This window comes from Sceloporus occidentalis, unplaced genomic scaffold (assembly GCF_023333645.1).
Source record: "Sceloporus occidentalis isolate IW3139 unplaced genomic scaffold, rSceOcc1.0.p SCAF_3, whole genome shotgun sequence".
NCBI lineage: Eukaryota > Metazoa > Chordata > Lepidosauria > Squamata > Phrynosomatidae > Sceloporus > Sceloporus occidentalis.
The window spans coordinates 199,488,140-199,511,921 of NW_028316983.1; the positions used below are offsets into that span (position 1 = coordinate 199,488,140).

The 23,782-nt window shown below is 38.6% G+C and overlaps 1 protein-coding gene across 1 annotated transcript in view; it reads left to right on the plus strand.

Moving 5' to 3' along the window:
- Positions 1-23,782, plus strand: part of LOC149317321 (lipoxygenase homology domain-containing protein 1-like) — a 235,837-nt gene that overhangs the window by 203,089 nt on the left and 8,966 nt on the right. Inside the window, exons 45-53 of the mRNA XM_089517319.1 lie at positions 934-1,172; positions 3,516-3,642; positions 6,899-7,047; positions 12,185-12,392; positions 15,367-15,423; positions 15,695-15,873; positions 16,272-16,488; positions 20,942-21,099; positions 21,263-21,338. Coding sequence (XP_089373445.1) covers positions 934-1,172; positions 3,516-3,642; positions 6,899-7,047; positions 12,185-12,392; positions 15,367-15,423; positions 15,695-15,873; positions 16,272-16,488; positions 20,942-21,099; positions 21,263-21,338 — 1,410 coding nt within the window. The remainder of the gene's footprint in view (positions 1-933; positions 1,173-3,515; positions 3,643-6,898; positions 7,048-12,184; positions 12,393-15,366; positions 15,424-15,694; positions 15,874-16,271; positions 16,489-20,941; positions 21,100-21,262; positions 21,339-23,782) is intronic.

Here is a 23,782-nt window from a genome sequence, read left to right on the forward strand (position 1 = left end):
AGTTATAATTGCACCAACCTTACAACCTTGGAACATATGGGCCTGGGTTTTTTGTTTTCTCTTTGCCTGTTTGCTTGTTTTGAAGCCATCTAAGAATTTTACCAGATAGTAAAAAACCTATAAAGATGCAGTTTTAAGTCAATGCCATTTTAGTTTGCAGCAGCGTATAAAGCAAAGCAGTGGCAGCTGGTGATTCCCATGTCACGGGACAGTGAGGTTGCTCCAGGTTTTAATCCAGTTTTTAAAGGAGCTATACAAAGCACTGAGCCTGCTTGGGAAATAAGGTATATTACCTTTTGATTAAATCCAGGAGTGAATTTACTGTCTTAGGGGGTGAACACTTTATGCCAGCCTGTACGCAGACTAGGGTAGATAAGGGCTGAGCGTTTACACGCTCAGAAAGCCTAGTCCGCCTTCTTGCCGCATGCCTGTTCAGATAGCATGTGCCATAATGATGTCTGTCGTGTGCAGCACTGAAGCAGCGCTGCACATGAGGGATGTCATAAGGCTACGCCGTGGCCCTTCTGTCACCCCTTCAAGGGAGCAAATAGAAGCTGTGTTTTGCGGTTTCTATTTACACAAGGTTGGGGGTGTGGTGTGTGGCTGCCTCATCCCCAACCCAGCGCATCCAGGGGAGGTACAGAGCCACCCCTGAACGGGCCATTTATACAGCCCCTTAGTGTCATGGAAGCTGTCACTGCAACAAAAAGTCCAATGCAACTTTAAAGATTGAATTCAGTATTCCTTGAGCATATGAAGATTATTTCCGACTTCTTAAGATGTATGATATGTTTTGATGACACCAGGTTTCTCATAAATGGACCATAATATATATGCTGATGAACTTTAATCATTCAATCTTTAGAAACAAATGTCTATGTTATATATTTTTGTACTTGAGATTATCCTTTTTCTATTTTCTACTGCTGTTAGGAACCTGGGATATCATTGTTTCCACTAGCAACACTTTAAACAATAATGTGAACCCTAAGTTAACTATAACAGCTTGTGATGACAAAGGTGCATCTGCTTCAGTCTTAATTACCAAAGGATCATTTAAGAGAGATGAGGCTTATCAAACATCTCTGGAGCTAGATAAGACATTTGGTATGATATGCAAAGTTCGCCTGGAAGTAGAAGACACAGATGGGAAAACATGGCATTGCCATGAGGTAAAGCCTATTTATGAATTTGCAAATCCTTTTGAGAGAAAGCTTCCTTACATTACCTTTAGCTCTGATTCACAGAAGCAGCTTTAGTTGGGTTGAATAATTATCTAATAAGCCTAAATAGTAATTCCCACAATATTCACATTCAAATATCCTGATATTTGCTGAAAGTCAAATTCATCCAAAACCTCAAGGTTTAGCAAATTCCTCACTTGCTTCAAAGATAATTTCATTGTCCAAAAGGTGAAAGAGGCAACAAAGAGGTCAGCTATTTTTAGATCTGATCCTAACCAACAAGAATGACTTGGTTAAAGGGGTGCAAGTAGTGGGATCTGTAGTTGGGAGAGATCATGTTCTCCTGGAGTTTGTTATACAATGGAAAGGAGAAGCCAGGCATAGTCAGACACACTTTTTAGACTTTAGAAGAGCTGATTTCAATAAACTTAGGGAGATTCTGGTTTAAAGATTTTTAGAACTAAGGGGCAACTTTCCACCTCATCACCATTTTTTGCAGTTTCTGAAGAAGCCAATCTAACTAAAGCAGATTTCTCCAATTATAGGATCTAGCCAGCCTGGACAATGACAAGGGATGATGGGAATTTTATTTCAAAGCATCAGGCTGATGAAGTGTGAATTAAATAATTTTCAAAAATGTTGGCATAACAACAGCATGACACCTCTTTCACATCCACCCTACTTTGGCTGGTTAATATAGCTTAAATTTCTTAATGTGTCTGTTTTTATTGCATACATTTTATGTTTTTTTATGTTTTTATTGCATACATTTTATATGTTTTTTCTGTTTTTATTGCATACATTAAGTCTAAATGAAACATTAGATACCTGCTACGTCAACTTGGGTTTTTTTATGGTCTTTCTGAAAAAGATTATTTCTATAGAGTATTTTAAAGTTATGTTTCAAGTAAGTTTTTTTCATGACAAATACTAAAGAAATAGCAGCCACAGAAGGTGATAATTGTGCATCCGGAAGGTATTTACTGGAAAGAGTTGTTTTTCCTGTAAACACTTGACTGATTCAAGCATACAGAGCTGCTGGAAATAGATCTATGCAGGGAGAAATTTAGACTCTGAATTTGTCTTTATATACTGCTTTTATATACTGTGGTTTGTACACAAGAAATAATGGGTAAACATGAGACAATGATCTAAGATGCAAAACAATGGCTTCCTGATTTTCTGCCAGATCTTTAATCTACTACCATTTCATTTATCCAGATATTAAGGACCAGAGTATGTGTCCGTGGAGCAACCAATGCATTTGGATGTATTGCCACTGTTGGCATTTTTGCGTGGGAGTTATTTCTCACAATATGAGGCTGACAGATGGTTGAATACTTTGCCTCTCCATACAGTTGCCCAAAATTTCTGGTACCAGTGTACAAAAAGCAAAATAGATTGAGGTTTACACAGCAGCAGTTAAATGCCTTATCTCTGCAGTGTGAATAAGCTGTAGTTTACGTTATCAGTGTTGTTGTTTTGTGTCTTCAAGTCATTTCTCATGCAATAAGTTAGAGTGTTAGCCATTATTTTGGAGATTTGCAACTTGTCTTTCTGCCTTTCCCTTTTTAAAAGAACCTTAGATACCAGATAAATATTTAAGAATCTTAAATTCTAAATTCTATCACCTTTCTTTCTTGGCAAAATTTCTGAAAGGGTTTGCTTTGCCTCCTCTGAAGCTGAGAAAATGTGACTTGATGACGGTCATCAATCAGTTTCCATGGCTGAGTGAGGATTTGATCCCTGGTTTCTGGAGTCATAGTCGAATACTCAAACCATTATACCATGCTGGCTCAATGTTAACAATGAAGAATTAAGTTGAAGAATTAATTGCTAAGTCAGAGGAAACTTGTCAGAGGAAGCTTTTAAAAGGGAATTAGATAAACTGATGGAGAATAGGATATTGATGCATTCTGTGGGCAGTGTAGATTACCAGGGTACCAGATGTTGTTATCTCCTTTCAGCCATTACCAACTTATGACAGCCCAAATGGACTTTTCTTGGCAAGCTCTGTTCTTGTCAAGATTTGAGGTTTGACATTGCCTTTTCCTAAAGCTGAGAACATGTGACTTGCCCAAGGTCACCCAGTAGTCTCATAGTTGCGTTGGTAATCAAGCCCCAGTCTCCAGCGTCATAGTCCAACTCTCAAAGCACTACACCTACAGTGGGAACCACATGCTAGAGCAAAATCATAAAGGGCATCAATCACCTTCATGCTTTCTTCACCATCTGTCTAGTGCACTTTATTTGAAATAGGCTGCAGTACTCCTTGGACCTTGTTGTAATCTTGCTATGCAAATCTGATTTTGTCTGCTGCATTTTTTGAAGGTAAAGCTTCAGCACAGAAAAAGTAAAGAAACTCTTGAATTTCCCTGTCTGCGGGATTTTTCAGATACTGAAGGTTGCACAGTTGCTGAACTGCCAGTACTCACAGTTGGCAGCAGGTTTTTAACAGGTTTGTGACTTGCCACAAATAATTATGCATTCTGTTAGGCTTAGTTAAAGCTTGTTTTCCCCTTTCTGAGAGATCCCAGTCCCCCATGAAACAAAAAGAAAAATTCCCAGACAAACCTATGAAAAATCCATATAAACCTGTATTCTAAGAGGGATGACACAAAAGGAAAAAAAGAATGAGAAGGGATGATAAAAAAAAACCCCAAAGGCAGCAATTCTTAAAGTTATATCACAGTTCAGTTAAAAAACAGCTTCCAGCTGTTCAAGAGGCATTGTGGAGTTATTCTGTCTTTCTTTCTTAACAGATCAATATATGTGGAAAGACAAAGACAAAAGGAATAGGGTTACAAATGAACCACAATGATATCTGGAATCCTCTCCCTCATCCAGAGGCTGGATGGCCATCTGTCGGGAATGCTTTGATTTAGATTTCCTACATGGCAGGGGGTTGGACTGGATGGCCCTTGCAGTCTCTTCCAACTCTATGATTCTATGATCCTTACAAAATTTAGGGAATAAGATGCAGTGATTGTACAATAGAAGCCTCGTCCAGAAGCACCACCTGAATGGAAGTGGTTTGGGGCAAAGTAGAACCACATGGACCCAGCTTGTTGGCAGAGCTGCTGGAGTGATCCTGCTTCCCCAGTTTGAAATGTAACTGTTGCCAAGTGATAGTCAAGGGCTGGGAAAGTTACAGAACTACAAATGTTACACTTCTGCTCATTTTAGCAGGAGGAGTTGGCTAATATTACCATTTCTAAAGAATGAAATTTTGTGGGGTAGTGCTAGTGCCAGCAATATAAACCCATACAAGGATCATCTCTTGTCTTGTACCAGCCAGACTTTGGGAGCAAGTCATTATAAATAGTTACTTGTAATTATTCTGTTTGTAATAGCTAAACCACAGCTATGTTACACTGGGATTATGTAGATGTTTTAGTTACTTTCATTGTGAGGGTTTGGGGTCACTGTGAAGTTAAGGTTTATGCCATTGGCCAGTGGCATATAGCATTCTGATGGGTTTCTTATGAGCAAAAAATACTGTTGTAAAAGTGACTTTCCAAGCTTTTGCACTAACTGTGGCAGTCATTTCACCAGCTAATTAGTCAAATTTCTTCTTCCATAGCTGGGAAGCATTTGAGGAAGGGGAGGTGCAAGAGGAGCAGAGAAATGGATTTGTGTATGATCCCTGATTATTGAGAGTAGAATCCTAGTAGCCAAGTTAGCCAAGAATCAGCACTAGGCTGGCTGACAAACTGAACCCAGACCCCTCCCAGCCTAGGGATACTGGAAATGGCTGCTTCTGGTCTAACATTCTGCAAACATTGTAGCTGTGTCTCTCTGCTGGAGGATGTTTGAATTTGACACAACTCAACACCTCCTTCATCCTGACCCTTCTCTCTCTTTTTTGGCTCTTCTATGAGCAGAACATAGTTCTGACAACAGGTGGCTCTGACTAGATATCTGAGATCAGCAGGCAGAACAAGATTCTGTTGACAGAAAGGAATTTCTGGTAGCAGAAGATTCATATCTTTAGTTCAACAGCTAGAATATTTCCTAGTTAGGGTTGCATTATGAGAGGGCTTAGCAGCTGTGAAGAAGAGTATGCTGGCTAGTATTACCTCTTACCTCTCTACTGACTTCTTAATTGCAAGCATGTAGTGTTAAGGAAAAAGCAACATGGGACATACAGTGAATGAAATAAAACATGTATGTGAGAGTCAGGGTGACTCAGCAGAAGCAATTAGGAGCCACACAGGTGTAATAGATAATGTAATTAACAAGTCCTAAATGCCAAGGACAGAAAAGTAAAGTGGATAATTGAACACACCTGAGAATTGTTAAGTGGTCAAGGCTGAGATGATGAAATCATTAATTCTGGGTAGAAACAAGAGAACCAATGAGAGTGGATGTACACGCCCACTGGGTGGATACTGACAAGAGTGGGTGGTATGATCCAAGGACTATAATAATGGCTATGAATCCTAATGCATTTTGTGGGTAGTAGTGAGGAGTATTGTTGTATTGGAGTTGTGTTGGATAGTTTTGGAGCTGTATATAGTAGAATAAAGTAGATCTTTTATATAAGACTACTGAGTTGTCTGGTGTCTTGAGTGAAGATACAAGAGCCAGCTGGATCCTGAAGAAGTGGGAAGACTTCTGTGGAAGCAAGAGTGAGAAGGCTTGGAGAGTTTGTCAGGGTCTTCAGCCTATTCTCTGTAACTCTGCTGCTTTAGAGCAAAGCTTTAACCACTGGCCAAAACTGGTCAGCGCCGGTGCGTAACAAGGTGGTGAGTTCGAGCCAGAGGTGAAGAGCTACAACTCCCATCATCCCTGACAAGTAGTGCCTTTCACACACAAGCCCATCATCTAGGCCATTTCACACAAAAAGCATCACCAAGAACCAAAGTGGGTGTGATAAACACTTGAAAAAAGAACTATGCTTGGTGATCATGTGAAATATCTCTCAGTGTGAAGGAATCAAAGAGAAATTTTCCTCTTGTGGCCCTGCCAATCCTTGTACATGCTGAAAGTTCCCTTGATAAACCAGGAAAAATGGTCTATATATATATATATATATATATATATATATATATATATATATATATATATATTGGGGAGGGGATGATCATAAATACAGGGAAGAGGATTTAGGCTAAATATTTGGAGAAACCATCTAAGGGGCTGAATAGACCACCCTGGAGTAGTGTCCTGCTACCCATTTCAGTGCCAGATCAGGGCCACACCAACCACATGCCATGGCCCTGATCCAGTAGTTTGCCACTCTAAAAAGAAGCAGCAAAATGCTGCTCCTTTTTAGAATGGCAAAAAGCTGCCTTGGCCACTGCTGCCAGAGCTTTTTGGTGTTTCTTCAATGCAGCATGTCTAAATGCTGCACCAAAGAAATGGTGTGATGTTGCCCACTATCTGGTTGGATGTGCAGCATGACACCGGCATCAGGTGGAGTCGGAACATGCAGCATGCAATCTTGTTGGTCTGTTCGGGCAGTTTATTTAAGAGTTGTTAGATAGTAGTGTAGAATACCTTTGAAGGTGGTGTGTCATTCAAAGTATTTAAGATGAATTTGGATAGCCATATGTCAGGAATGGTGTGATCATCTCCTACAGTGATGGTGAGGAGTTGGACTAGATGAAATATATGCACACACTAAGAATGGTCTAGTAATGAAAGTGGTATTTTGCTCTAATTATATATGATTACTGATTGAGATTTAGTATCTCTTTATATTTCTTTAGTTAAACAGTATGTTCTGTACATCTCAACGGACTCATCCTTGGAGTCAGGAACAGACTCAGATGTGTATATCACTTTGAAAGGATCAATAGGAGACACTGGCAGGAGGAAATTACCAAAGAATGAGAAAGACAGTTTTGCCAAGGGGAAGGTAAGTTGTCAGGAATGCCAGTTTGCACCTTTTATCACTTAGCAATCTGTTGCATCACATACATATATAATAATGTTGTCCACTATGTATTTGGTTAAAATGTCAGTTCATTTTAGACAACAGTGCATAGCATTTAATGAAAATATGAGCATTAAACATTTAACCATGTTCACTGAATCCCATTGTCAGAGAAAGGTGGGATATAAATCCTTGAAATAAAACAAATAAACTAAAAATATCTTCATTGTTCAGTTCCATTTGGGGGTTTTATCAGTCAATTGACTACTATACCATTAAATACTAATGACCTTCTAGACTTTCAGTACCATTAAGTTTTGTGGTAATTATAGCGAACTGTGCAATCCTGCAAATATTTACCCAGGAGTAGATCTCATTGTATAGGAGGATTTACTACCAGGCTATTCTGCTTAGAGTTGCAATTCAAGTTTAATTATTTTTAAATAATATAAAATAATTTTGTAATAAACGAGGCAGTAGTTTACTTCAAGCAGGCAACTGATCAGTATTACCAGTTTTATTTTAGAAATAATAAATTTGCCCAAACTTGTTATGATTTCTAATGTTGATGGTATTCTCCCATGCACTGTATTTTGTTGTAAATCAAGCTATAGAAGATTTCCTGTGACTATATGTGAAGTTATTGGATGTTCTGTAAAAGACAAATTTGCTGTTTACTACAGAGAGATTAGGTGCAATTGCAGCAAAACAAACTGCTATGTGCAGAAATAACATATTTAGGGATTAAAGTGCAAAGAATGATGAAATGAACAGAATTCTGTGAAGCAGTTACTTTTCCCAATTAAATGATGTAAGGGAGGTTGCTCCTTGATAATTGTACCACAGTTCTAAATTGTGTTAATATATTGTTTTCATTATTGCATTGACATTTGTTTTCATCTCTTTCCATCTCATCTCCTTTATTCATGTGAAAGATGCAGTCTCCATACAAAGTAGCTTGCTTGACAAATACCTAACATGTAGATGAAATGTAAATCAGTAGCAAGCTAATAGGATTTTCTACAATGTAATTACCATCATCAATAGCTTCCTTTTGACTCCGTGTTAGTATTTCTCAAAATATACTTGTGGATCATTACCTCCTGAAGGCTCTTAATTCAAGTAAATCCTTTAGGGTGATAAACCTGTTTGCCAAGTCCATGCTACAAGTGATTTTTCCTTTCTGGTTACATATCATGACTACATTAGTGTCCCAATAGACTTTGACTAGTAGATTGGAATGGTCTCGCTACTTCACCCCTAACACAGAACTCATATGTGCACACATACACACAGAGTTTATGGCTGTTCGCTGGTGTAATAGTATGATATTAATAATGAGGAGCCCTGGTGATGCAGTGGTTAAATGCCGGTACTGCAGCCACATCGCAGTTTATCACACTAGCAAGATCCCATAGGAAAACAAGAGTTAAACACGATGTAACGTGAAGATAACTTGGAAATTCCCAAAGTTTATCACATGACATCACAGTTAACATGAAATAACACAAAGTTAATCCACAGTTAAAGTGGAGGAAACCAGCAGCTTTTTAAATTTGGAACAAACTGAATTTAAAAAGCTGCTGGTTTCCTCCACTTTAACTGTGGATTAACTTCGTGTTATTTTGTTTTAGCATCAATTAGTGTGATAAACTTTCCTAATTTGTAAGTTCTGTTTAAATTCGAATTTAACTTAACTCTTGTTTAATTCCCATTTTCTCGCGGGATCTCACTAGTGTGATAAAGCTCAGTGTTCTGAGTTAAATCTCAGGGCTCCAAGGCTGACTCAGCCAGCCATCCTTTCTTAGGTTGGTAAAATGAGTACCCAGCTTGTTGGGGGGCAATTGGCTTATAGATTGTAAACTGCTTAGAGAATACTGAGTTCACTATAAAGCAGTATAGAAATGTAAATGCTATTGCTATGATAGCAAAGAGATTTTGCTCTGGATTATGCAGTAGCTTCAAAGGAAGTAAAGCAAAGGCATTGTCCTTGTTGTCAGGAGAACAGGTTGCAGTTCCAAGCAGCCTGTTACTCCAGTGCTTGGCTTCCAAAGGAATCGTTGGAGGAAAGGGCTTTGAAGGATTAGCCATAGTGGTCTTTCTCCTCCGGTCTGTCTTTCTCTCCTTCCACCTTCACTCCCACCACTGCCTCACTAGACTCTCATTTGCCTCTAACACTCATCTTGCCATCTGTCCCCCCCCCTCTCTCTCACACACACATTACAGCTCTTTTCCTATGTGCTTGTTGTATCATGATGGAGAATTCCACAGACTTCTTCTCCCTTCCCTGTTCTTTTCTATCTTGGATGTTGTGTTTGCTCCTCACAGCCATGTGTCACTCTAGACAGATAGTGAAGAGGGGCAAAGAATGTTGCAAACAAAAGTCCTTCTCCTATATTGATTTTTGCAACAGGATCTAGCCTAAAAAATAAATAAATAGGGATTTTACTTTTTAACACAAAGAAAAATAGAATTGTACAATGTGATTCAAAATCTGTGTGCACGTTCATTTTCCTTGTTGGTGTGTACACAACAAACAAAATAATCACCAAGAAGACATGTCCCAAGATGTGGTGAGTTAACTTCAAATTGTGGGATGTGGTTTCTTTTCTTTTTTTTATGGTTCTGTGTCTTGTAGCCTAGAGTTGTATCTACATATCAATTCACAAGCATGCTGAAACTGCTGATTGAATTCCACTAGAAAATTACACCTTCTGTTTATTCTATTCTTGTTGCTGCCACAAACCCTAAACACATTTGTTTCAAACAAAATGTTTCATCAGTTAATATGGCACTGTATAGTAACAAAAAGCCAGAAAGTGTTGTCTCATAAAGGGTTTTCCCATCATACTTCATCATTTGCTATGCTAGCTATGGCTATAGGGGTTATAGTCTAGCTAGCAGCTCTTGAGAGCCACAGGTTCCCTCATCACTTCTTTATGCTTTCTTTGTTCTATAAACAATTTTAAACTATATAAAAAAATACAATACAGTATGATTCTTACTAAAGAAGCAGACTTCTTCCTTGACCCCTTCCATTTCGTTCTCTGCAGCCAGAGATCCAGTGGAATGTGGACTTTTAAAATATCATGGACATGAAATTTGCATATTTCACCTTAAAATATATTGTGACATTTGGAAATGTGCTTTGCCTAGAAATATTTTCCCCTGGAGTCTGTAGTAGTTGCCACTCAATGAAACTGAATTTCTGTTGAATATCAAGTCAAAGTATGGCATTAGCTTTATACAGATGCCCAGGCTTGTTATAAACAGCAGATTAATGGAGTAGGAACATTTGAAATACGTAATGTATTTTCAGGAGGTGAAGAAAATTGGATTTTTTGTGTGCAGTCCTGCCTTGCCTGGCTGAGCACCATCATTTGTATGTTTATATATTTATGAGTTATGTTTTGAATTTAGCAAAATTGAGAAGTAACATCTCCATAAATATTCTAGTCCTATAAGATTTCTAAAGTATCCGATTGGGGCATATGGTTTGAGGTTTTTAAACAAATCTGTAAATTTTACTGTTTTTGTTTTCTTAATTTTTCTCTAATATGGCTGCATGAAGAAGTTAGAAGCACACCTCAATGTACAGTATTGAGTTTTGCTGGCCATGGCCCACTATGGAGCAGAGCCAACAGTGGTGCTTCCTAATGGATCAGGCAACCTCCTGATTTTGTGATGTATGCTTTAAAATGTCAGAATATGCGGAAGGAAACACGTTGGTATAAAGGCCGGAAAGCGGCACTCTGGGGCCAATTGTAGGTCTCAGAAGTGCGGAGAGTCCACACGTTCCTGAGCCCTACCGTACATCGCTGGTGCCATAATGGCATAGCTCCATCCACATGGGGGCTGCCATGATGACACAGGCGTGACACAGCATCCAAACATCACCACGCTGTGCATGCATCATCGGTGATTGTGTCGAGTGCCTTAGACTGGATGGGTTTACAATGCAAAACAGAGAACTGGTTGAAAGGGAACTCAGCCTGTATGGGGTATTTTTTATAGTTACTTCTATTCATAGTTGTCCCAGTTTTGAATTTAAAGAGGTAGCTTTACCAGGCAACCTCTCAGTAATTTTATTTTTAGCAGTGAAGTAGCTCTAAGAGAAAGGTAAGCATAATCAGGTCACAATCTGGAATCCATAGATTTCAAAGTGGTGTTTGGGGGTGGAGGAGATTGGGGAAAAATAAGCCTGGTTAAATTAGACTCTAGTATAAGTATTGAAAACTGAAAATGGGGACTATGGGAAATGAGCAAAAAATACAGACTGTTAAGAAAGCACTTGACATTTTAGCCCAAAATGTAGGACATTTAGGAAACATGGAGGACCTTAAATGTCCTACATTTTGGGCTAAATTTTATCCTACAATTGTCCTATATTTTGGGCTAAATTTTGTCCTACATTTTGTCCTGGTTTTTAGTAGAGAATTATGGCAACCCTAATTGGAAGCCTAGTTCTAGACTATGTGTAAATGGAGGAAGCAAGAAATTCAACACAGGTTTTGCTTGTGCAATTTTAAAACAGAGTTTGTTTTTCTTTCTAACAAATACACATACACATAAACAATAAACACACAGTAGAATTTTCTTGCTGGTTTGAACAATAAGTGTTGCACAAAAAGCTTGTACAATCCATCTTGTTCTGTAACACAAACTGTAGTCCATTAGCACACATTCATATGCGATGGTTGGCAGAACTGGAACATCCAACAGAATTTGAGAAGTGCAGTGTTTTCTTGCATACGGTTTAGACCCTATGTATGTTTTTGTTCTCCTTTATTCATGTGTGAGCCTTACATGCAAAAGTATATACATGGTGAGAGAGAGTGTGTTTCAATTACACATACCAATTAATTAGGTATAGAAGTCCATGTAATGCAATTTGGTTTTGATTTTCATACGATTTGGGTTTCTCATGCCACATCATTAATGTCTGCTAATAATAAAATAGTCATTTTTTTCCAAAATTAATCATTAATTAATAATAAAAGAATATTATTGAATTGATTTCTCATGTTGCATTTTAGATGTTTGATTGTGCCATATGATGATGTTTTTAGACTAACTATTCAGTTTATTAAGTTTATTAAGTCGATTCTTATTTCTCCAGGTGGATATTTTTCATGTAGAAGCAGTAGACATTGGCACTCTGCATGAGCTTGTTGTGGAAAAAGGAAAAGGCTCTGATTGGTTCCTTGAGAAGATTATTGTAAAGGAGTCAGACTTTACAGGAAGAGAGATACTGTTTATGGCTCAAACATGGCTAAAAGACAGAACTGATAGGAAAAGATGGGCTTCAGTAACTCTGAATGTTACAGGTCAGTATTATTTGAGACATTATTTACTTGCCACAAATATCCTCCAGAATTCCAAAATTATAACACCTTTTTTATTTAGTATAAGCCTGTTGCAATAGAAGACATGCTATGCCATCCCAACCATTTGTTCAGTTGCTGTAGTGGCCTTTTGGCGATACAATATAATTTTTTTTCACTTTTTCTCTCTTTGGAGAAAACAATTCATAATTTTAACAATTTTATTCCTACTGTGAGAAAGTGTTTGAAAACTGCTGATTTTGAAGACCATCCATAATTCTGGACTTATTCTGCACAAAATTTACACATGGTTGAGTTGCACAGAAAACACATTTTCTGCACAGGAAACAGCAATTTCTGCACAGTAAATATTTGTCCACCAGATGCAAATTTTTGTAGAGAATAAGTCCTGAACTACAAAGATTCTCATTAGTCCAGAATTTTTCTCTCCAGGATTTCCTGACATATTTGAACCTGTTTTTCAACCATTTTTGAATATTGTTTCCATCCCTAGTTGGTAAACATTCCAATTAGTGGAAGAAAAGGGTCATTATATGAAATGATGACAAGCCATGGTTTCTTAGTGATGGATGAAATTCCTCCCATCTGCAACTGATTTTAGTATTTCCAAGTTTCCTTGAAGAGCTCTAGGAAAACACATTTTCTCACTGATATTTCTCCAAAGAACCTCTTTTGGTTTACCTGAGAGTAGAAATCAGATAGCCTTATATACCAATCCTTGTACTGAAAGACTTGTGGAAGCAGGACCAGCCCAACAGTTAGTCAGAATGAGACATCAGTTATTGCAACAAATATCCCAATGACTGCTGCTGACAATCTGCCCTACACTCCCTAAGCTAGTAGGGTTGCCTGATAAAATTTGGGGAAGGGCTCCCATACCTTTAATAGTTATGAGGAACAAGGAATTTCAGCAGGGAATGCCGGACATGCAAGCAACAGTTGTAATTCCCTATTCTACACAATGGTTAAAGGTACAAAGCCCTTTCTCTTATTTCACGTAGGAATTCTACCTAGCTGGTTGTCTTCTAGTAATGTGGAGGATACTACTTAGAGTCATCAGAGTGAAAACTGGAGTATGCTTAATGGTTATAAAGAAGATGAAATTTCTGTCGGTGTTGCTTGTTACCTGCTTGCATGACAAGGAACAGCTGCTAAAATTCTCTTTTTCATTCTACATAACCATTAAAGGTTCATAGTTTTTACTCTGGCAAACCTAATATAGCTATTCCATCAGCAGTTTTCATTTGCCAGTGCATTCAGTATGTGTAGGTCAGTGATGTCCAAACTCTGGCTCTCCAGGTGTTATGAACTTCAGCTCCCAGAATCCCAAATCATTGGCCAAGATGTTTGAGGCTTCTGGGAACTGAAGCCCAAAACACCTGGAGGGCCAGAGTTTGGACATCACTGGTGTAGGTTAAGCATGTGCCTGTTCTTCTCCTCAAAAAGCAAAATTTAATGGGCTGGCCTTCAGATATAGACTGATAATAGCAAAGAGTTATCACATCACATCCTTAATGCTTGCATCTATAGCCTCTCCTAGTTTAGGGCACCTAATCTTTCTCTGCCATCCCCTCACTAACACATGTACACACATACACACACCTCCTTTTAAGCAAAAAAGTCCAATGTACTAAAATATCTAGTATCATATGTAACACTGTCCTCGGGTGTTGCTCTGAATAGGCATCAGTAAGCCCATGTTGTCACTGTACAAAAATAAATGGCTACATTTAAATTATTTTCAGCCCAAGACCCACTTGCACATTTCTGTTACAACAAGAAAGCTTTAGTCTGGGAAATCAGTATGCAAAGGGCATTCCATCTTGGACTTCAGAACAGTGGTCCTTGAACAACAAAAAACAAAAACAAAAAACAACTAGCAATAGCAAGTACATTTCTATACCACTTATTGGTACACTTAAGCACTCCCTAAGCAGTTTAAAATGTGTAAGCTAATTGCCCCCAACAAGCTGGGTACTCATTTTAGTGAGGTATGGAAGGATGCAAGGCTAAGTCAACCCTGAGCCCCTGGCTAGTGTTGAACTCAAAACCTTGTGGTTTGTGAGTGAGTGCCTGCAGTACAGGCATTTAACCACTGCACCACCAGGGCTCCTACAAAGAAAGATTGGAAAGAGAAATAGCAGAATTGTCATGTACCCACAAACTCCAATGCATCAATTGTGGATTGAACAGAGACAATTGTTCCCTGGAACACTACGCATATTATAATATTAGCTAAAACCACCCCCCAAAGCCTTGTGAAGTCTTTCATCACAACTCCTTTCTGATTCCTACACCACATTCCAATACTTGTTTATATGATTATCCACTCTCCTTGGATTTCAGCAAAATCCTTCCTCCTGCCTTTGTCCCTCAGTGACCATAATTAAAGCTGAATTTGTCATCTCATCTCCATATTCACAAACTTTTGCATTTTTATTGCCATTCTCTCACACAGTCTGGTTACATAGATCTTTCCCTGGATCATCCATTCCACCTCATGCACCTGAAAAAGTAGGCTCAAGTCTATGAAAGCTCAGGCTACCAACTTCTTGCTTTTAGTTAGTTACAAGGATGTTACAAAATCCCTTTGCACAAAGAGAAAACCAAGTCTTGATGCACTGAAACAGGTCAATTTGTATTGTTAGACTTTTAATGGGACAACAGCTCAATACTGACCTAGTAAAAATCATGGTGCAAGCCTAGTGTGGTCCAGCATGGATGAAAGGATGCTGACTGAACTCTTTCAAACCCACAGGAGATTCCCTTAGAAATCCTTCCCAATTTTGAAGTCTGTAAGCAAAATATTAAGAATACTTAGTCTTGAAAACAAATCTTAACATTTGAAAATAAATAATAAATATCAGTGTTCACCACATTGACATCTACTCTTTTATTTTAAAAGCACCCTTTTATTTTAAAAAAGTTAATTTGTTTTTTCTGTCTTTTAAATTAGAAATACAGGGGGAAAGCATTACTGCTTCACTGTTACGAAGGCAACAAATGAAATCAGGTAATTTTCTATCATTGTAGTCAAAGCTGTGCCAGACAAAACTGTCTTATTTTTAAAAAAAAGGATTTTGCTTTATCTTTGGATATTGTTGGGAATATTATAAAATTGCTCAAATAGATATCATAAGATAAGTCAGATATAATTTGATTTATATGACAAGCTATAATAATTTTTCAGACCAATATTATTTTGTATCCTCTAGTTAATGTGTACCAAAGAAAAATCTGTTGGGTCATTCCTTGCTTCATGCTCTTTTGTTTCATTTCTACAGATGGTCTATGGAAGATTTATTTCACTGAATGTCATGAAGATCCAGCAAAAGAATTTAGAAAGTCTTGGGAAAACATTTCTAAACTAATTGTGGTATTTTATGGAAATAATGGCAAATCAGGGCCCTTTTCCTTGGAGGACAACATAGGGGAACAAGCTGAGGACCAAACAACATATGATGTAAAATATTGTCTTTCTTGCCATTGCCATACAACATATGAATTAAACTTAGCAGCAGTTTAATGTACTCCTTCATGAATTAGTTACATTAATATCCTTATTTATATTTTAATAGGCTGGGCTGAAGAGGAGGCCAGCCAACAAATAAAAAATATTAATGATGTGTGCTCATCATATTCATAGTATATAACTTTAGTTATTTAGATGGGGGAAAAATAAAAACAGGGCTTTGACAGTGAAATTTCCATAGCAGCCTATACTGGCCAATTGTTCTCTATATCGACCAATATTAGGCTCATATGGGGGCATTGCTTCTTCAAGAAAATATATTTCCACCATGTCCTTTAAAGGCAATGGAACCATTGTAGATATCAGCTTGCTGTCTTTTTGCCTTCTAGGTGCATTTACCATTTGATCTAGGAATGCTCTATAAAGTGAAGCTGGGATTTCATCACTTGGGAGAAAGCATATTCCAATTGTTTCATCACTGTAAAATGCAGAACACAGTAACCTTGGATACCTTTACTTTTTATATAAATAAAACACTTCCTCTTCTTAATGGAAACCGATGGATTGAACTCCCTGTTGAGTGGCCATTAAGGGAAGCACTTTCCGGTAGGTATAAATCAGCATTAGGCCATAGAGCACTTCTGATAACACAACTCAAATTCTTATCAAAGCAGGGTGTTTTAATTGTCTTTGATTAAGTTCTTCAGAAAATGGCAAGGCTTCAGGACATGTTTATTAAAGAAAGCATTACTTCTTTCAGTTACAGCAGTGGGCCTGTGTGTGAGAGTGCTTGTACAGAACAAATACGTATTTGTAAAATGTATGCAAAATACTTAAACTAAATCAAGTAATAATGATGCCAAATATAACTATATTTGGCATCATTATTACTTGATTTAGTTTAAGTATTTTATGCTGGAGGGATGTTTTACTTGATGGAGCTATAAATCAAGGCTGTATCTGTTTATTTCAGGGATAGCAAGTGTGGTGGGTTGGGGGGGGGTCAGTTTTTTTTGGTCCTCGGGACTGCCAAAAATGATGCAAAAAACAAAAAATCTGGAGGTAGTCAGAGGTCCATTTCTAGTTTCAAAAATTGGTACATTTATGTGTATTTATAAGCAATGCAGAAGAGTCCTGCAACCTATTCAAAAGGTGAATGGACAGTCCTGCTCCAAGAAGAAGCAATTCATATTTGATTTGGGCCCCCAAAAAGATAATTCCATGGAGTTTAGAGGGGTCAAGGTCTGTCCCAGGACTTTTTTAGATTCTATTACTGCAACAACAAGATAGCCTTACTTATTGCTAATGAGAACGTTCCTTTTCCTTCAGCTCTACATTCACATGACTCCACATAACATAGAGGTGGAAGAGAGCAAAGAAATGTTCTAACTTGAGGTTTATTCTTAGTCTTAAAGATTAAACTTCAAGTCAGAACACTTCTTTGCTAATTTCCACCTCTATTTCATGCATCAAGATGCTGCCTCAGTATCTAGAATGAGGGGAGAATCACAGGATTTCTAGGTTTGGCTTCCATGTGGACTGTGAATGGGACTCAGGGAAGAATGAAAAGAAAGCACATGTAGTTGAGATTGTCTGCCCATTTTATCACAAATAATTTCAGTGAACAGTAGCTTTCATTTATTAGACTGCACATAAAACAGGCCTCTATTGAGTTACTGAAAATCAGCAGATCTAAATCTATGGCCTGCAAATCTAATCAATTAAAAAGCAGGAGACTGATCTGTTACATATAGATAGATAATTGGAATAAGTCCCATGCAAAGGGGTGTGGTATGTTCATTTAAATGTGGCTTACCTACACTAAGTAATATGTAATACAGGTATAAATGCCTTGGCACTTCAATCCGTAGCAGACTAAGAGCTAAACAGACAGCTCTAAAGGGGTGGCTTAATGCTGCCCCTTTGAGTGCCGGGTCGGGGCTGCGGCAACCACACACCATGGTCCCAATACAGTGTTTTTGCCAGTGCAAAAAGAAGCAGCATAATGCCACTCCTTTTGCACCAGAAAAAAGATGCCCCCTTTCACCACTACCATGTCTCTTCTCCGCTCCTGCCCTGTGTGGTGTCTATTCACTGTGCCAGAGGAGCATTCCCATGCTGCCCATTGTCTGGTCTGTCAGGCGGTGTGACTCTGGATTGGGAACAAAGTCAGGATGTGTGACGTGCGACCGCCACACCCCATGCCAGCCCCAAGCCGACTCTTACTGCCAGCTTGCTTTCTCCCTTAGACCCGAAACAGATGGGCCAAAAAAAGGAGGCATGGCATTCAGAAGATAAGCCTCCTCCCCCCAAAAGTGGCCAGAAGCTGCTCCAAAGCTGCACCAAGGCAGCAGGGGCTGGAATTCCCAGGAGCACATTAAATTGGCTCCTGCCAGCTGCCTGTTCAGGACCATGGTCACTTTGGGAGCAGGCCATCTGGTCATTGTGGTCCTAGCCCTTTCGGGGCCAGACTGACATCTGACCAATTGTTTATGCCAGTATGTTTCACAGCTAAGTCTATGAAAGCTTATGCCAGTGGCCCACAAAGATGTGGAATGACTTCAAGTTTGCTTCACTGTTTGGCCATGTTGGAGGAGGAGAACTGCTTGGAGAAGTCCTGTGGAGAGGGCCATGTGGAAGAGGAGAAGGAAGGGCAAATGCTTGCCCTGCAAGGTCTTTTGCTGCTCAGCTTTCTCCCAAGGAGAAGGGGAGGCAGCAGCAGAGGATAGGCAAATATTTGCCCTTCAAGGCTCCTCTACTGCCAAGCTTTCTCCCGAGGAAATGGCCTGGCAAAGGAAGGCAGAATTAATATTAATTATTACAAATTAATAATAATTAATATTATTAATTATTTAATTTAAACCTATATGGGGCCCAAAGAAGTTTAGCCTATTTTAATCTTGGCCTCTTCCTACTACCAAGTTGTGCAGGTCTGTTTTAGAGTGATACTGTCCTCAGTCTCAAAGGTACTACAAATATTTCCCCCCCAGAAATTAGAGAATAATTCAAAGTAAGAGAAAAAGTGATAGATCATGTTGCAAAAATGAATCTGCATGTGAAAAGGGTTAAAATAATCTTTGATGGGTTTAGCATTTTACTGATTTCCACTATCAACCAGATGCATATTATTTCATATAAATCAGCTAATAATGATGCCAAGTATACACTTGAATATATGTAATTTTCTTCATGAAAATCCGGAAAATGTTTAAATAGAACATTTTCAGCTTTGTATTATCAGTGAGTCTAAACCCTGAATGTTAATAACCTGGCATACAGCCTAGTATAGGCACAATACTTGGTTTAAGGCTAATTCAGTTTCTTTGGGTCAACTGAACCAAATCAGCTTAAAATCTTTGTAATGATTGGTTTGTGAATTTGCCTGGTACTCTTACAGTTGTGTCTCTTATCCCTGCAACATATCCAAACTCCTAACTCTGTAAGCCACTCAGCCATCTGGTGTTCAATTCTTTCAGACAGCAAAAACATTGTCCAGATGTTGGCAAAGACCTGTATTCCCAAGAAGCCATTTAAAGTATTATTACTAACACCAAAGAGCTAATTTGGTTTAGTAGAGACAGGACTCTAGATAAACTAATGTGAAGGTCATTTCTCATGACAAAAATTAGGTTGTATGAAACAATCTGAATGGGTTTGTTTGACATAGGGCATGGAGTGAAGGAATTATTTGGATGTTTGTCTCAGTGGTGATATGGGAAGAAGGGGGTCACAGTGAGGTGTGTTTCACTTCTGCAGATATTACAAAAAGGGTAATATATCAGTATACAAGCAACAATGAAATGAAGATACAGTGTGATACAGCAATATCTGGGAATGTTTTAGGATCCCATGAACCTAATCTCCTAAAATTAATCTAATCCCATCAAATCATTGACATCTGGTATTCGGCTATTAGTAAGGGTAGTTCAAACCACTGTATTTCTCATTACCATGTATGGATGTGAGAGCTAGACAGTGAGCCCTGGTGGCGCAGTGGTAAAATGCCTGTACTGCAGCCACAAGATTGTGCGTTTGATCCCTGTCAGGGCTCCAAAGTCCTCTCAGCCTTGCATCCTTCCATAGGTCGGTAAAATTAGTATCCAGCTTGTTGGGGGGCAATTAGCTTACACATTAAAAACCGCTTAGGGAGTGCTAGTTCACTGATAAGAGGTATAGAGAAGTACTTGCTATTGCTATTGGACAGTGAAGAAATCTGACAGAAAGAAAGTAAACTCACTTGAAATGTGGTGCTGGAGAAGAGTGCTGAGGCTTGACCAATACAAGCCTGAGTTCCCAGAGTTCCCTCTAGAAGCCAGGACAACCAATCTGAGGCTGTCATATTTTGGCCACATCATGGCAAGGCAGTACTCACTGAAAATGTCAATAATGCTTGGGAAGGTAGAGGGTAGGATAAAAAGTGCAGACTGCAAACTAGATGGATAGACTCAATCAAGGAGGCTATGGCTAGGGGCCTGCAGGAAGTATGCAGAGCAGTTGAGGACAGGGGGTCATGGAGGTGTCTCATCCATGGGGTTGCCATGAGTATAAGTAGACTGGAAGGCAGTTAACAACAACATTAGGCTCAATATTGCTTGCTCATCAGCAAACAGGGGTATTACATTAATGACAGACCACTGAATGTTTCTGCAACAATTAAAATAGTGAAGAGCATTTTGTACATTGTGGTCCTGACCAACAACTATGCCTCATGTGTAACAAAATAAGTTAAAGGAAGGTTATCAATAGTTCAGTTAGTGCAATTGCTTTAGGCCCCTTGCAAGTTTGGGTTTCAGTACCAAAAGGGAGAAAATGTAGTTTGTTTCCTCCTCTTCCAGTCATTTTCTGAACCTCCCAAGGTTTCTGTTTTCAGCTTCAGAGGAAGGCAATGTCAAATTCCTCTAAATGAATCACGCCAAGAAAACCCCATGATAGATTCACCTCAGAGTTAACCTAATTTGGAAACAACTTGTCGGCACACAACAACAACACACTTTGTGAAAACTTTTCTTGGAATAATTACATTTTGTATTGAGCTTGACTGACTCGTTTTATTTTACAGTTGTTACATATAATATAAAAGTATTCTCCACTGATGATTTGAGCAAAATAAACTCAGTACATATGTCTCTGTGTATATATGGGACTAATGGAGAAACAGAAGATCGAACACTTTCATTGACATTGTCATCTATAGCTCATCAAGGAGAAGACAATGAGGTAATCCTTTCCTTTCTGTTGTGAGGGTAATGAAGAAGAAGACCACTGGAAATTTACTCTTGTGTCTCAAATTTACTATAAAAAAGAAATATATATTTTTAAAAGACCACCTACTACATATATCATAAGCCTATCATTACCCTAATACCATTGGATATTTTAGTCATTTACAGGTCAGATAGATGCTGTGGATCTGGGAGAACTGAAAAAAGTTATGCTCCTTATCAGAAGCAAGTCATGTAAGTTTATTTTATACTGAGGCGTAAGTAGTATTGGCTTAATTACATTTCAGTATCTTGCCTAAATCCATTGGCTTGTCCCAATTAAAATCAGCCCATTGAAACAAAACTTTCCTTCACTTCTGGATTTGGGGTAAAGACAGAGTATTAATAAAGACAGTAAGCATCATCATCATCATCAATTTGGAGGTATGGCAGCTGATTAAATGTGTCTGTACTGTTTCAGACAAATATTACATCAAATATTTTCAGAAAGAATCTGTACAGAATCAAACTCCCCAGATGGGTTTTTATACTGTGCTGTTAAACATATTTATTTGAATGTGAGTCCTATAGACAACATTGGCACTTTAAAAACAAGGTGCATTGAGGTTCGAAATGATAGTATGAAAGCTTAGTTTTGGCATAGTTAAGCTACAACATTACTGTTTACAAAAGTTCACCTAAGCAAGAGATCTATATTTTCTCTTCTCTTCTCTTCTCTTCTCTTTTCGTCTCATGAACTACTAGACTGATCCACTAAGCCTGGAATGTAATACGAATGTTATATCACATCCCTTGGCCCTTTTGAGCCTAACTATGGAAACACAGAAATTTATCTTATACCAGTACAATAGTTGGGCCCTCTAGCCCAGCATTCTGGACTGGTTATGGTTTTCCAGTGTCTCAGGAGCAGGTCTTTCTGATCACCTGCTACTTAATGTCCTTTTTTACTGAACATGTCAAAGGCTGAACCTTTCACAGTCAATGCATGCACTCCAATAATAAATGATAATCATTTTGGGGAACATGTTTCTGAACTTCATGTTAAACCACAAACATCACTGTAAAGATCATATCCTACAATCTGCAGCTATGACTCATTGTCCTTAATCAGTCTGAAGAATCAATTTCTCTGATGCTGATCCCTTTAATGGGTGCTTATCAGTGCCCTCTCAGTTTCTAGAGGAAAACTGAATAATTTTGCAATAACAGGCATTTTTCAATAACATGAAGAAATCAGTCTGAAAAAGACTAAGATGTGTACTTTTGCAAACATGACTTTATTTTTTGTACCCACATCTATCAATGCTCCATATGGCTTAGGTCCAGACTATCTGAAAGACTGTATTTCCCCATATCAACATGCCAGAGTAGTAAGATCTATGGAGGAAGGCTTTCTCTCGGTCCCACCACCATCACAGGATCACTTGGTGAGACATGAGAGAGCCTTCTCAATGGCTGCTTCCCCCTCCCTGTTTTCCTTTTGCCAACAGGCAAAGACTTTTTTGCTTGAGCAGGCTTTTAATGTGTAAGCAGGACAGCTTCCTATTGGGAGGTTTTATTTAACTTTTAAAACTTTTGTATGCCTTTTAAATGATTTTATACTTTTTTATGTGGTGATACTATTTTACAATTTTTATTGTAAAAGGCAGTAATGGATTGGATAAGAGAAAACAAATTGAAGCTGAATCCAGACAAATCGGAGGTACTTACGGTATCGGCTCCGAACCCAGGCATCGGGATACAACCTCCAGTCCTAGAAGGGGTCAAACTCTCCTCAAAGGACTGTGTTCGCAGTCTAGGGGTGCTCCTAGATTCAACACTTCACATGGCAAGTCAGGTGAATCTGACGGTCAGGAGTGCCTGTTATCAGCTTCGGCTGATACGCCAGCTCTGCCCTTTCCTGGAAGTCAGGGAGCTTGAGACCGTAGTACATAACCTCACGTCTTGATTTCTGTAATGCACTCTACATGGGGCTACCCTTGTGCTTGGTCTGGAAACTTCAACTAGTTCAGAACATGGCAGCCAGATTGGTCTCCGGTACATCCAGAAGAGACCATATAACACTGATCTTAAGATCACTCCACTGGCTGCCCATCAGTTTCCAGGCCCAGTACAAGGTGTGGGTTATCACCTTTAAAATCCTAAATAGCTTGGGTCCAACCTATCTTCGGGACTGCCTCCTTCCATATAATCCTCCCCACGCACATAGATCCTCAGGGAAAAATCTGTTACAGCCTTGTAAAACAAGGCTGTCCACGACCTCCCAGAGGACCTTTTCAGCTGTAGCTCCCAGATTGTGGAATGGCCTGCCGGACGAGATCCGTCATTTTACCACTCTAAACAGCTTTTAAAAAGCTATAAAGACGGATCTCTTCCGGCAGGCCTTTCCTGAATAGTTCTCCGGACATCGGAAGGAAAATCTAACTGTTGACCTCCGACTTCACCACAGTTATTGTATTGTTTTTTAAGTATGTTTTTATGTTTTTAATTCCACACTGTTTAATTGTATTTTAAGGGGGGTGGGTTGAGAGTTTGGACTGTATATTTTAACTTTGTAAGCTGCCCCGATTGCTTTTGTAGAGAGGCGGGATATAAATATTATTATTATTATTATTATTATTATTATTATTATTATTGTGAAATTTTTTAAAATTGATTCTGTCTGCAAACTGCTTTGG